The sequence below is a fragment of the Artemia sp. Qi Xiang Cuo genome, chromosome 18 (genome assembly GCF_049724085.1).
Source record: "Artemia sp. Qi Xiang Cuo chromosome 18, ASM4972408v1, whole genome shotgun sequence".
NCBI lineage: Eukaryota > Metazoa > Arthropoda > Branchiopoda > Anostraca > Artemiidae > Artemia > Artemia sp. Qi Xiang Cuo.
In genome coordinates this window covers 59,831,810-59,845,543 of record NC_142811.1, presented here as the reverse complement: position 1 = coordinate 59,845,543, position 13,734 = coordinate 59,831,810, and the positions used below count along the sequence as shown (strand labels likewise).

The window sequence follows — 13,734 nt, the reverse complement described above, 5'->3', positions numbered from 1 at the left end:
AATTTGTCAGATAACAAGGTACTCTTCTTTTTTTTTAAAGAAATCTGGACTATAGGGTGTTTTAGGTAGTACTCTATAATCCGGCAAACTCGATAGTTCGATACTACCCTGCAAAATGTTTGTCAGATTATCGGGGGTCCACTGTACTCAACTTTTTAATACAGGTAGGCCTAAATGTTTTCACAATTTTTGTTTCATTTTTTGATTCCAAGACTTTTCAGAGATTACGATTAAGCAAAAATTTTAGGTGGAGGGTTCGCTAATAGAAATCGATTTTTTAACGTTTCGACCCATACACATCCTCAACGATTTTTAGTACATTATAATTATTATGGGCGGAACCTGACAAATTGAGTCGAGTCTCTAGCAACAAAGGCCCACTGCCTCGCTTGAATGAAGTTCAAATTCTTATATTGGCTTCTGTGTGTTAATGGCTACTAAAGTGCTATAAAATGTTTACTTACTTTCATAGAAGTGGGGAACCATACCCACCTGATTTTGTAATTATTTTAAGCTTTTATTGCAAAGATAAAGGAATGGTGGTCAAACTTGTATCTACCGCCTATTGGACTACTATCTACCGGAGAAAATCTGATTTCCTTACATATTGGCGGGAAAAATCAAACCCTCTTGATTTTTGTTGTTGATTGTTTTCAGCTTTTATTGAAAAGATAAACCAGTGTTGTCAAACTGGTACCTACTATCTACTCGACTCTTTTATATCTCCTATTTATCAACTGATATAACTACTGGGGAAAATGTCTGGTTTCCTTTCATAGTAGTAGTAAACTTGACACACCTGTATTCCTTTGTTGTTCTCAGCTTATAGGTAAGGGTAAAGCGTTGGTGGTCCAATAACTGTCTATTGCCCATTAATGGGTAATTCAAGCTTTCACAATTGGCAAAGTGGGTTTTTTCTCAATGCTGAAATCACTTACTTTTTTCAATAATGACTTAAATATATACTTATTTATAAACATTTCCTACCAGCTGCCAGATTCGAAAGTTAAATTTAGTAATAATAAAAGATTTGTAACTCCTGATGTAATGTAAAGATTAATAATAAAAATTTAGAACTGCTTACGATAGTCAGGAAATAGAGGGTGGGTAATTCAAACTAATGTGCAAGTGACACTGTTCTCCACTAGTCACAATTAGTCTCACAATTGAATGCTGCTTTACAAAACTAACATAGAGAATATTTGATTCAATCCTAGTCAGTGAACCAGAACAGGCACACGCAGTGACTAATTTATATGAAGGAAGAAAATGTATTATTTTATATTCTGGCAGTGGCAGACTGGGGCCAACAAAAAGCCAAAAAAATTTGACTAACCCGCTTCAGCCCAGTCCCCCAGGCACGTATAAAAATACTGTTTGTCTAAAGCGTATAAAATGTTTAGTCGAAACTATGGTAGGCCTATATTTAGTTGAAAAAAGAAAAGTTATGTATAACATTAAATTTAGCCTATATTATTATTTTAATTAAATTACGAATTTTTGGGACTTTTCAATCCCAATTAATAAAAAAGGTCTAGAAATCATGGTGGTCACTCTCATGAAGGGTTAGTAAAAATTGGGTGATTTCTAATGGATAGTAATCCCATAGTAAACCAAACTGAACAGCCGAATTGAATGCGAAATAACTATTTTGGACATATTTTTTTGTAAACGTTGATATCACTCCCAACAACTAACTCGTATTGGAAAATGTGTATAGTTTCACAATGTGTGTAGTCGAGTGGGGAACGGTTATCCCCTCAATAGTACCAAATATTCGTGTAAGTTCTCCATTTCCTGAGTTAAACAAAAAACTAATAAAAACAATTTTCTTCATACCGTCGAAATGCTTGAGGAGGGGCATGAGAATTCCAATTGATAAAAAGCCTAGGATTTTCAGCTTAGATTCTTGGATTGATCATAGCTTTCCCAAACTTTTAATTGATCAAAGCTTACCTGAGATAACCAGGAATAGCATCAGGATAGATTAGGTCTGATCCTTTATAACTGTAGAATATGTTTGAAGAGAGGGATTCCTAGTCACCGGTGGCACCAATTCATGAAAACATCGGGAGGGGGCTACGTTTTTTTATTTGGTTATTTGAATGAAGATACAATGTTTTTTTTTCAAAGTGTAGGTGGGGCTTTTTTAATCTCACTAAAAAACGAATACTAAAAATGTAATTTTCTGAATCTTGCAGCCCCCGCCCCCTCATTGGCGAACTCTTTATTAAAAGTTGCAGGAACTTATAACTGCAATTGGTGATATTTTGTTGTTTTTCTGTAGAATTAGGCTAACAGAATACAACATAAAATCAATTAATTGGAGAAAAAATAAGATAAGAAACTATTTCTTTCTCAGACATGAAAAGATTAGGAATTTTAATGTTATTTTAGTTACTTCAGAATTGAAAGTTTCAGCCAGATTACCAAAATCTTTATATAAAATACTCTGAAATTGTAGCTTTTCGCACAGAGCATAAGAGCCACAACGGAGGCTGGAGTTTTTATTAGTCCTAGCTGTCCATCCATGGTCCTTTATGTAAGATATGGCTTATTTTTGAAAATATTTAAAGTATAATTAACAAAAAAAAAAATAAATAAACAAGTTACTTTGGAATCAAGGACGTACAGAGAGAGTAGCATCGATATCCCCAAAAACCTGAATATTCACAACTTCCGGCACTTATTATTCAAATAATTTTTAATTACTATTCCCCCCCCCCACCCTCCAAATGAATACGTACGTGCCTGTTTGAAACTTTTTCATTGTAATGCTCATAGATGTTCGCAGCCAAACTTCGTCGGAGTGTCTTTCTCTGCAGGATTTGATGTCTAATAAAAGCAGGTTTTCAGGCAGATGTTTCAAGAGATTCTTTCCAGAATGGTATTGAGGAGACGTGCCGTCCAAGGGTAGGTATGGCTTAAGCTCTGTATCAGAGTTAATATGGGGATAATCTTAGAGGAAACATGACTAAGGAAAATATTATGCCGCCATCTAGTCATCGACCTTTTGATTATAAAGATGTCTTTATATTTAGATCCAGGGGTTGGGCGGGATCCAGATCTGATTTTGATGATTTTTTTTTTACTTAAATCTATACAAATATAAGTCAGCAAAATTCAATTTGCAAAATGATGATCATTATCTTCCCGTAGGCTATACGTAAATAATGTCTTAGATCACACTGCTTTTCGGGTTTAATTTAAGTAAAGCAGCGGAACAAAACAACAGATAAAAAAAACATTAAATGATAAAAAAATCCAAATATATCCACTACTTTGTTTAAAATTAAACCCGTTTTTTCTCTCTCAATTTTGAAAAATTTTCCCATATTAATCTGAAAAAGAAAACAAAAAATATAACTTGGAGGTTTAAAGTCAGGAGGAATGCCGTCACAAATTTTTCTCCGTGGGACCACTTGATTTTGTACTCGTTTTCGTACAGACCTTTAAATTTAAAAGTATTGGCGGAAATTGCGAATATTACTAATGTCAAGCATTAATCATCTAAGCCGGATATTATGCCGGCTTGGTTTAAAATGCATATATATATGCCGGCCTCATAATTAATACTTACCCTGAGGATGGAAAATAAATACAGATATTCAGCACATCCCAGACATTGCTCACATATCATCCCTGCTTGGAGTTAACGTTGCTGCACTGGGTCCGGAAACCACCACACAATTGAGTGGTTATTTTTGGACCAAAGATGAAAACCAATTAAGATCTTGGATTGACTTCGACGAAGATACACCAGATTTAACCATTTAGATACACCAGATTTAACCATTTTTTTTATGACAAAGTGGGGGAGTTAAAAAAGCTAGGCTAATACCGCAATCCCGTGTGCACATCTTTTATGTGATATTTTGGTTGGTTAAGTTTTTTTCTCATATGTACCCTTCAATTCCGGCCAAATTATTCACTCCGAAACAAACCTCTAAAAGTTTGACTAAAAATGTATCACCAATAGAAGTAACCCGTGTTTTTGTGACATCTGAGATAGACTTGTGTGTGTCAGGTGATATTCTTACAAATTGTCTAATATTTATTTATCAACCTTCAAATAGATGTATTTATGAATTTTTTTTCTCTGAAGTTTACTATTTTCACTCTCCGGAAAAATTCGAGCTTCTATATATATATATATATGCGAGGTGTGCACGCTAGAACCAATGACATCATCGAGTGGTGAAATTCTATAGGTATTAAAAGCGTCTTTTGGTGTTTATTTTAGTAAGGTCCCCCCCACGTTCTAATATCTACAACACAGGGCCCAATATCTTTTCTTGTGGCCTTTTCTGCTGGAACGCCCAAATATAGGTCATCCCGCTCTGGTGGTATTTATTGTTAGTTGTTTTTTTTTTAAGAAGTAGCCTACTGATTTTACCGCAGTGTTACAAATTTCTACCAAAATATACAACATTCATTTGATAAGACAGTTGGCACTAGGGATCAGCCAGTCAGAGAAATCGATCGACTTCCCCCTCCTACAACAATGTTTAGGCTAGAAACATTAACTACCTTAGATGATCTTCCTCGAAGTTTCATTGAGTTTACCTGAATTTTAATTATTTGAAACAAGAACATATTTTATTTAGTAAAATAAACATTAGATCAGGACTGTCGACTGACGCCCTCCCCCCCCCTCCACGCAACAAGTTTTCGGCAAGCAACACTAACTATCTTAGATGGTTCTCCTGCAAATCGAATTCTACTACAATGTCCTATAAAGGCGTAATGAGTTTGATCTCAGGTTGGTAATACGGACCCAGAGTCGGAATCCAGCTGTAGCAACAAATTGCAGGCCCAACGCAAGGAGCTTAGTAGTCAAGAAGCGCCTTTAGTACTATAAAAAGGTAAAGGATGCGGCACTAGACCTTTAAGGTCGGAACCGGCGGTGCTGATCTCCGCAAGGCCCTTCAATCAGGAAGTGCAATGGGGGCCAGCCATCCTGTGCTTTCACACACCCTTCTTGTTCACCTTCACCAGACTTCTCCAGGTACCCATTTAGAGCTGGGTCGACTCTGGATGAGCTTACATAGTCACGCCACTAACCCCCGTCCCAAACCAAATAATTGGGTACATTAAAATGTGAACCCTCACTGGTGTTGTAACTGGTAAAATTGGTATTTTACCTATTTTACGTAATTTGCCATATTTTACCGGTATCTTATATATTTTACGACACCTTGCAATTTTCAGACACAAAAGCGCGAAGAGGCTTGCAGAAAAAGCATTGAATATGAGCTTGTTTTGCGTATATCTATTACCCGGTCTAAACGGCCGTCTCTCTGACTTAGGTATCTTGTTATCAGAACGATACAGTGTATTATAGTACAAGTAATTATGATTTTAAAATGGTGAAATATTAGCTGAAATAAAATTAAATTAGTTCTGTGAACTGTTAAAGACAGAAAGGTCTACAAGCATGATTGACATATGACAAACAAGAAAAAAAATAATAATGTTAAATAGCCGAGAACAATGTGAGCCAGCGGACAAAAAAGAAGCGAAAATTACAGAAACAAATACTTCGCCAGGGACTTCCGCTCAGCCGTTTTCAGTACTCAAAAAAGAAGGAAACTAAACTTTTGAATTATCTTGAACCTGACAAGAAGGAAGACTGTTCGATTGCCTTCCTACAGAGAAAGTGGAAAACCATTTCGTTCAAATATTAGTTGTCTCATCAAAAAGAACTACATGATCTGGATTTTCAACAATGTGGGCCAAAGTACAATTAATGTCCTCATTTTTATTTTAGATTTCCCATCTTAGATAAATCTTGTATTCATGACGTCTTCTCCCTGCGAGCCGCCGTTTACCCTCCGACTCCCACCCTGAAAATACCCCACCCCCATGGAACTAGTTTAACGGACCTAGTGTTGCAGCAGTTGTTTTGAAAGTATCTTCAGATAAGTACAGAATTAGCTCTAAGGGGTTGGGAGGGGGGTGGCAAAGGAATAAAATGATATAATCCTCAGGGCCCTATCCAAAACTTTTGTTGGGGGGGGGCTTCGGAATAGGCACGGTCACTTTAATCAGAATCTAAGACTGAAGGAGAGGAGCTGGATTTGCAAGCAAATCCTGTTGATGATAGTCTTAATGACTGTGAAAGTGACCGTGACTATTCCGAAGCACCCCCCCCCAAACAAAAGTTTTGGATACGGCCAGAAAATTGCGACAAGCCTATGGCTTTCTCCTGCGTTGAATAAAATAAATAAATAAGTCGGTTACAAAGTCGTTAAGAATAGCCAGCCAGCCGGCAGAATTTTTAATTTTTCTTAAAATCGATGACAGAGACTTCAAACGATTTAGATTTCTATTTCTAACGTCTATTTGCAAAATAATCAAACATATCTAAATGCTACAAACTACATAAATGGAGCTATTTTTGTCTTCTGATATCACCTTCTTATACATTATTTCGTCTTTTTATATATTTTTAAATCCAGGGGCGCAATTTCGTCAAAATACTTGAGAGGGGGGGGGAAGGGGGAAGTTATAGCCGATTTTCCCAAGTCAAGTGAAAAATGAAAATTGGGCAATAGAGTACCAAAAAGGCAAAGGTAGACTAAAGAAAACTGGTCTGTTTCTGTGGATCGTAGTTTTAAACAGATTTTCAGAGATTCAGCCTGGCGGGGGGGGGGGGGGGGGAGAGCAGCCTGGGGTCTTGGGGGCAGTTGTCCCACCTGCCCCATAGCCAATTACACTCCTGTTGAAATCGTTTAAAAAATTAGGAAACAAGAATAAAATTATTATTTTATATATTACAAAACAACGAAAAACACATAAATAAAGATTAGATTACATAAATATATGCCAGCGTAATTTCAACCAATCATCATTCGAATCCTAGCAATAGTCTTTTAAGTGAAATGTCTTAAAAAACCATTATTATAAATTTTTTAAAATATTTAATTCGTTCAAAAAATATTAAAAGATTACTGTGAATTATACGAAAAATTTAATCATGGTGGAGACAAATGACACATTGTTCCAATTCTGTTATAAAAAAAGCAAAAAAGAGAAGAAAAAGATCCAGAAATAAATGAAATAAAATAACAAAAATGAAAACTGAATTAAATGAAATAAAAATCATTTAATTATTGTTTGGATAACATCATAGTCATTTCAATATAATAATATTCTCAGCTGAGACCAAAAAATATGTATGCCTTCATATGACATATGTTCATATATATGTGTCACACATATGATGACATCATAACCATTTCAATTTTCCACTGAGACCAAAGAATATATTTATCTTAAAAAGAATTGACGCTACGTCTTTGCGAGGGAGATATTCGGGCCAATACAAACCAACTATATAAAAGAATGAGCACACACATTGTAGAGCCACAATAACACCAACATTTTAAATAGTCTATTTAAATATACACGTTGAGTTTTTGCTTCAATTATGGTATGGCTGGACATCTGAGACGGGGAGCAAAGGCTGTCAGTTTCTTTGCACTGGTTAACTTCCCCATTACTATTGCCCTTCTAAGAGAAACAAATTGTAAAAGCTGCATATAGTCAAAGATATGATAAGAATAAAAAAAAATCACACCTTTCCCTTTTTTTTAAATAGTTAAATAGACATTATAATATATAAAATATCCCCGTTCTTGTGTACGCTACTTAAGATAAGTGATAACTAAATATTAGTAATTATAAACACAAAATTAGAGATAAAAAATTTAGAGATAAGAAAATTTATTATTCAAAACAAAACCTATATTTTATCTTTTTTTTTGATGAAACAATAAAACGGCTAAATACTCTAAATTCTAAATTCTCAAGTACGATATTAGGGAAAACTGTTCGAAGTTACAAGTCCCCTCCCCCTTCCACGTGTGTGTGCCCACTGTGCCGATGTTTTGACATGTGTCGAGTCTTTGTTCTATATAATCTATGGCCGAGACTAGTTTATACAATAAATTACACAGCATCTCTAGAAATTAATTATCAGAATATAAGTAGTATTATCAATCGAATTCATGGCTGTCTTCTGAATTTTGAACAAGAGATTGAGTTTCTTCGTATCGGCCGCTATCTTTATTAGTTTTGTTTCTTGATAAACGAGTCACATTTTCAGTCAGACCAGTAGTTGTCAACCTATAACAGAAAATGAACAGCCATTTAAAAGTCAACAATTTGCTTTTTTCAGTCAGACCAGTGGTCGTTAACCTGTAACAGAAAATGTCAACAATCGATGTCGATTATATCGATCTTGATATAAGTAGAAATGTCGATTTAAAGTCAACAATTTGCTGTATCAAAACAGATAAAAAGAGCAGATATTAAAAAAAAAAAATTAGAGGATATTTAAAGTTGTATCTGACCTGATTTTTATTACGTTTGTTTCTAGATAAACAGGCGACTTTTTCAGTCAGTCCAGTAGTCATCAATCTACAACAGAAAATAAAAACAATTTTTTTTTCTATCAAAAAATGTTTTATTTGTATTTTTAAAAGCAATATTTTATTAAAACATGCATGACCTTAAACAAACGTTCCATGAGTACTATCAATAGAAGACAGAATATAGATGGCAATGTTTTTTTTTTACACAAAGACAATTTCCTATACGAGCTTATTTTGATAGATAATTTCAAATTACAGTGATAGCAGTGTTCTGCAGTGGCGCAGTGGGTTTGACCTCAGCTTGGTAATACGGGACCCACAAATTGAATATAGCTGTAGCAACACACTTCAGGACCCAGAACTTGATTCGGGTGATGAAATTATGCGAAAGTGTCTCCATGCTAATTCAAACAAGAAAAAGGCAGCGCAATAGCGCTGCCTATGATATTGATAATGAAATTTTAAGCAAATACACCTCAGTAAATTTATATAGTAGATATAAGGTTTATAGGGGCTCCAATGCATAGAAAAGTGAAATTAAAAATAAAAACACGTTTGCCCCAAAAAGTGCAAAAAGTCTTTTTTTCCGATAGATTAGAACTGAAAATATATTCAATCAGACCCTGGAATGGTTTTTGTTACCCAAACAAAAAGACAAAATTTTTTGAGGCTTCAAAATGAGTTAGAAAACTAAACCGTCCATTAGTGCATCTCCTTTTCATGTATTTCGGGAAAAATTTTCTCAATACTTCTCAATGTTTCTCAATACTTCTCAGTTTTCTCAATACTTCTCAATTTTCTCTACACTTCTCAATACTTCTCAATTTTCTCAATACTTCTCAATGCTTCTCAGTACTTCTCAATTTTCTCAATGCTTCTCAGTACTTCTCAATTTTCTCAATACTTCTCAATTTTCTCAATGCTTCTCAATTTTCTCAATACACCCTTTGTTTTGGGCTCTGCAATATTATTGTTACAAGAAACTTGGTATAAAATTGATTGTTGTTTATTTACGAACACTAGCTGGCGGTAGTTACATACGAAAAAATGTAGTCAGGAGTTACAAAGATTTTAGAAAATTTGTTGCAATATTAACCTCGTTGTACATTAAGAGCGTTAGAACTATGAATTAGGAAACTAAGAAGTATACCAAAATGTCTAAATGACTAACTGGATTTTTGATTCGTTCTTAACAAAGAAATGTAAAACCTGGCTTTTGGAAGATATGACAGAATGCAAGACTGCTTTGCTCCCCTCACCCCCCTCCCCACCAAAAAGTCCAATGAGTCCTCAGCATATTACTTTTGCGATGTGACCTCAGTAAGAGTTATAGGGTGAATAATCCCGTATTTAAGAAAATAATATGCGACTGTAACGTAAATCCCCTTCTAGATCTTGAAAAATCCTTTTTTTATTATACTCATTTATTAAAAAAAAAAAAAAAAAAAAAATATACCTCCCGTCTACACTTCTGTGAATTGACACCCCTCGGTTCCAGTCGATGTTTAAAAAGTGACAGAAATAAACAATAAATGAAAGCAATAATTAACGATCATATGTAATACTATGGTAAAGTGGGATCAATGAAAATAATTAAAAGAACCATCATTTGCCATCTAGCGTCGTCTTCACCAATAACTTGGCAGAATAGTAAACTAGGTTCTTTTACAAGCCTACCCTGGCAAAAACCCCCCGACGAGGATTGGCTTGACATTAAAGGCTGGAGCTGTTCTGCTGTTATGGGTTTCCGCTCCCCCATAAGTTCCTTTACACTCATTATCCCTATCCTCGGGAGGAAAATCCTGTCTTCACGGCCGCAGAGGGGCGTCAAAGTGGACCTGTCATGAGTCTGCCAAACCAGAACAGTGAATATGAAGAGCTTTGCAGGCTAGACGATTAGAAGATTACCTCCTCTCAAGCAAAATATTGTTGTTCAGGGTTTTGTTTGTTAGGTTTTTTTTGAGTTGTTCAACTTCCTCCTTGCCATTTATTTTATTACGTGTTGCCCCTCCCCCTCGTCGTAATATAATATTTACAGCCGTGAATATGTAGAAAGTTAGAAGCAATACGCCTGGATTTGCTTGGAGAAGACGTCCGCCCTTGTTGATTGGAGCGCATCGCCAAAAACTGAAAACCAAATATTGACCAAGGCGGGATCAGCTCCACTCAACTGGAGGTTTCAGCAACTGTTTGGTGCCAAACAAATAGCACAAATGCCTAATGGCACACTTACGAGCGACATTTATGACCGCTACTAGCAACAAAGAAAAAAAGTAACGATGCTAGAAATTAAAAAAAAAGGTTTGCCGTAGACGGAATGATTTTAGGAAAATACCTTGGGAAGCAGCAGAAAATACCTTAGGGAAGAAAGTTAGATAAGCATCTAGAAAGGTTAACGAAATGCTATCTGCTTGGGAGAAGAGAAAAACATTTATATGAAGTTTCTGAGAGATACGTCTTACAAGAATATAGAGAATAAAGGATTTACAAAAGAAATTCAAGAAAAATTAAAAAAGATGCGAAATGGAAAGTAAGGATAATTATTTTTTTCGAAAATTAAAAAAGCGAGGGAAGATTTATCTAGTAGAGGCTTAGACCTAGTGCTAATATAATTAAAAATAGCACACCTCCATTATTACCCCATTAAAGGTCTCATACAAATATTCAGATAGGCAGTCGGAATTAAGAAATGTATACACAAAAAATAGCCCTTAATAGAGATACTGGAGAAATTTATAGAGCTACTGGAGTCCTATTTATAATGAATTCATTAATTCAAATTTTTCTCGTTTGCAATATAACATCTCAAAACCTAACGAAATGTCAGATGATACCAGACCTGGTAAGCGACTAGCTTTTAAAAGCGCATTAAGTAAAATGAACTCAGATTTAGCACCTTGAATTGTCATTCAATATCGAATTTTTTGTTCAGTTCCTTTAAAAAAAAAATCTTGTCATACTTAGCCAGTATGGTCTTAGAAATTATTTACCTTTCAAACAAATCGTGGTAACAAATTGTAAAGCTCTAGTGCCCTTTTTAAGTGACCAAAAAGATTGAAGGGCAACTGGCGCCCCTCCCATGCCCATTTCCCCCAAAATTTATCTGATCAAAATTCTGAGATAGCCATTTTATTCCGTATAGTTAAAAGATCCAGCAACTATGTCTTTAGGTGTAAAATGACCCCCCACAGTCCGTGGGGAGAGGCCTGTAAAATATGAAATTTGCCCATTGTTTACGTATAATATTTGTTATTGGGAAGCATACAGATATTTTTCGGGGGAGGGGGATTTTGTGCTTGTGGTGGATTTCTATAGGGGATGTTCCAGGGGAATTATCCGGGGACCATTTTCCATGTGTTTTGATTTCCGGGAAATAATTTCCACGGAAGGGGGCATTTCTGGAGTGATCGAGAAATCGATTAGAGATTAAAATATTTTCCAAAATAAAAAATGCTAAGGAGAATTTTTCAGGCTGAATCGTCCGCAAGCAATTTTACGGGGAAGGGAGATCTTCAGCGAGGATGGAACCGTCTGGATGAAATTTGACGGGAGTGCACTTTACGTTGGATGAAATTTCCACGGAGAAGTTTCCCGTGAGGGGGGGATATTTCATGGAGGATGAGCCAGATTTACCTGCATTATTTGAAAAACGAACCGAAATTAAATAGAAAAAAAAATCTTTTTAACTGAAAGTCAGGAGCAACATTAAAAATCAAAACGAACAGAAATTATTCCGTATATGAAGGGTTGTCCCCTCTTCTTTACCTTGCTCTTTATGCTAAAGTTTGACTGTTTGTCCCAATTTTTTAAGAACAGCTACTGAAACACGGGGGCCGTTTAGCTAGGATTTTTCAAAGTGCTAACAGCTCTAGCGTGAAGAGCAAAATATTGAGGAGAGGGCAACCCTTCATATACGGAATAAATCTGCCAAAATTAACATGCAAATTTCGTTTTAATTTTTCATGTACGGCGAGACAAATTTGAGCATGCATTAGTTGAAAAACGTTCAGAAATTAAATAAAAAAAGCTATTTTAACTGAAAGTAAGGAGCGACATTAAAACTTGAAACGAACAGAAATTATTCCGTATATGAAAGGGGCTGTCCCCTCCTCAACGCCTCGCTCTTTACGTTCGAGTTTGACTCTTTGTTACAACTCTACTTTTTAAAGCAATAAAAAACTTTAGCGTATAGAGCGGAGCGCTGAGGAGGGGACAGCCCCTTTCATATGCGGAATAACTTCTGTTCGTTTCAAGTTTTAATGTCGCTCCTTACTTTCAGTTAAAAAAAATGTTTTTTTTTTAGATATTATCTTGTGACAAGAGTGACCGTAGTGATTATAGAGATTAACCTGATTTCTGTTGGATTGACATACTTGATGATACTTATTGATGATACGTATACGTATGATGATAAGTATGAAAAGCTAAGAGATGCGGCATGGACACACACATGGACACATTAGTGGTTCACAGTCACTAATGTTTTTTTTTCGAGTTGAAAAAAAGGCCTAGAAGAATAAAAAGATAAGTCTTCGATCTAAGATAAAAATATTGGTAGCCACGGAGACAACAGCGATCAAGAGTAGCTTTGAACGTTAACGCTCCAGAAGTCCAAAAAGACACTGGCAGATCCAGGGGGGAGGGGGATCTCAGGCCCCACCAAGATTTTTTCTAGCGCCCTCATTTCTTGTTATTTTCTATTTTTTATTCTTTTTTAAAATAAATTTGTCGATTGCGTCAATTATTGGCACCCTTGTCAGAGTGGGCCCCCGAGATTTTGATTATTTGCGCCCTTATCACATTGGCCCCACCCCCAAGATTTTGTTCTAGATCCACCCCGGAAAGACGACATACTAAATATTTACCATAAAAACCGTACAAGAATAGTTTTTATTTATTTTTGGATGGCCTTACGTCAAGCCCTAAAAGGATCTTTCAAACACAAAAATTTAAAAAAAATTTCACGCACATAAATTACGCACATTGTGCGTATTTTTACGCACAATGTGCGTAATTTATGTGCGTAAAAATGTTTACGCACATAAATTAATCAGATTTTGTGGACCAGTTTATTTTGCCAGGTTAGACCTAAACCTATCTTTTAAATGTATTTAGACTTACACTTCTTCCAAATTGAAACATTCTTCTTCATCATCTTCTGCCATAAGAAAGTATGGATTATTTAGCGCCGGACGGAAAATATAACCAGTGAAAACGAAAAAAGTAAAGGTCGCCACTTCGAAAAAAAGCTCGTCCAACCATGTGTACTGAAACGGCACAGTAATCTAAAAAAAAAAAAAAAAAAAAAAAAAAAAAAAAAAAATAACGTTTCTGAAAAAAGATGTCTAAATCAGTT

The 13,734-nt window shown here is 35.5% G+C and overlaps 1 protein-coding gene across 1 annotated transcript in view; it reads right to left on the bottom strand.

Moving 5' to 3' along the window:
• Positions 1 to 6,756: 6,756 nt before the first annotated feature.
• LOC148941713 (protein GPR107) overlaps positions 6,757 to 13,734 on the bottom strand; it is an 83,203-nt gene continuing 76,225 nt past the window's right edge. Inside the window, exons 12-13 of the mRNA XM_089104628.1 lie at positions 13,500 to 13,663; positions 6,757 to 8,130 (exon numbers count right to left, since the gene is read on the bottom strand). Of these exons, the coding sequence (XP_088960754.1) occupies positions 8,001 to 8,130; positions 13,500 to 13,663 (294 nt within the window). The 3' untranslated portion in view covers positions 6,757 to 8,000. The remainder of the gene's footprint in view (positions 8,131 to 13,499; positions 13,664 to 13,734) is intronic.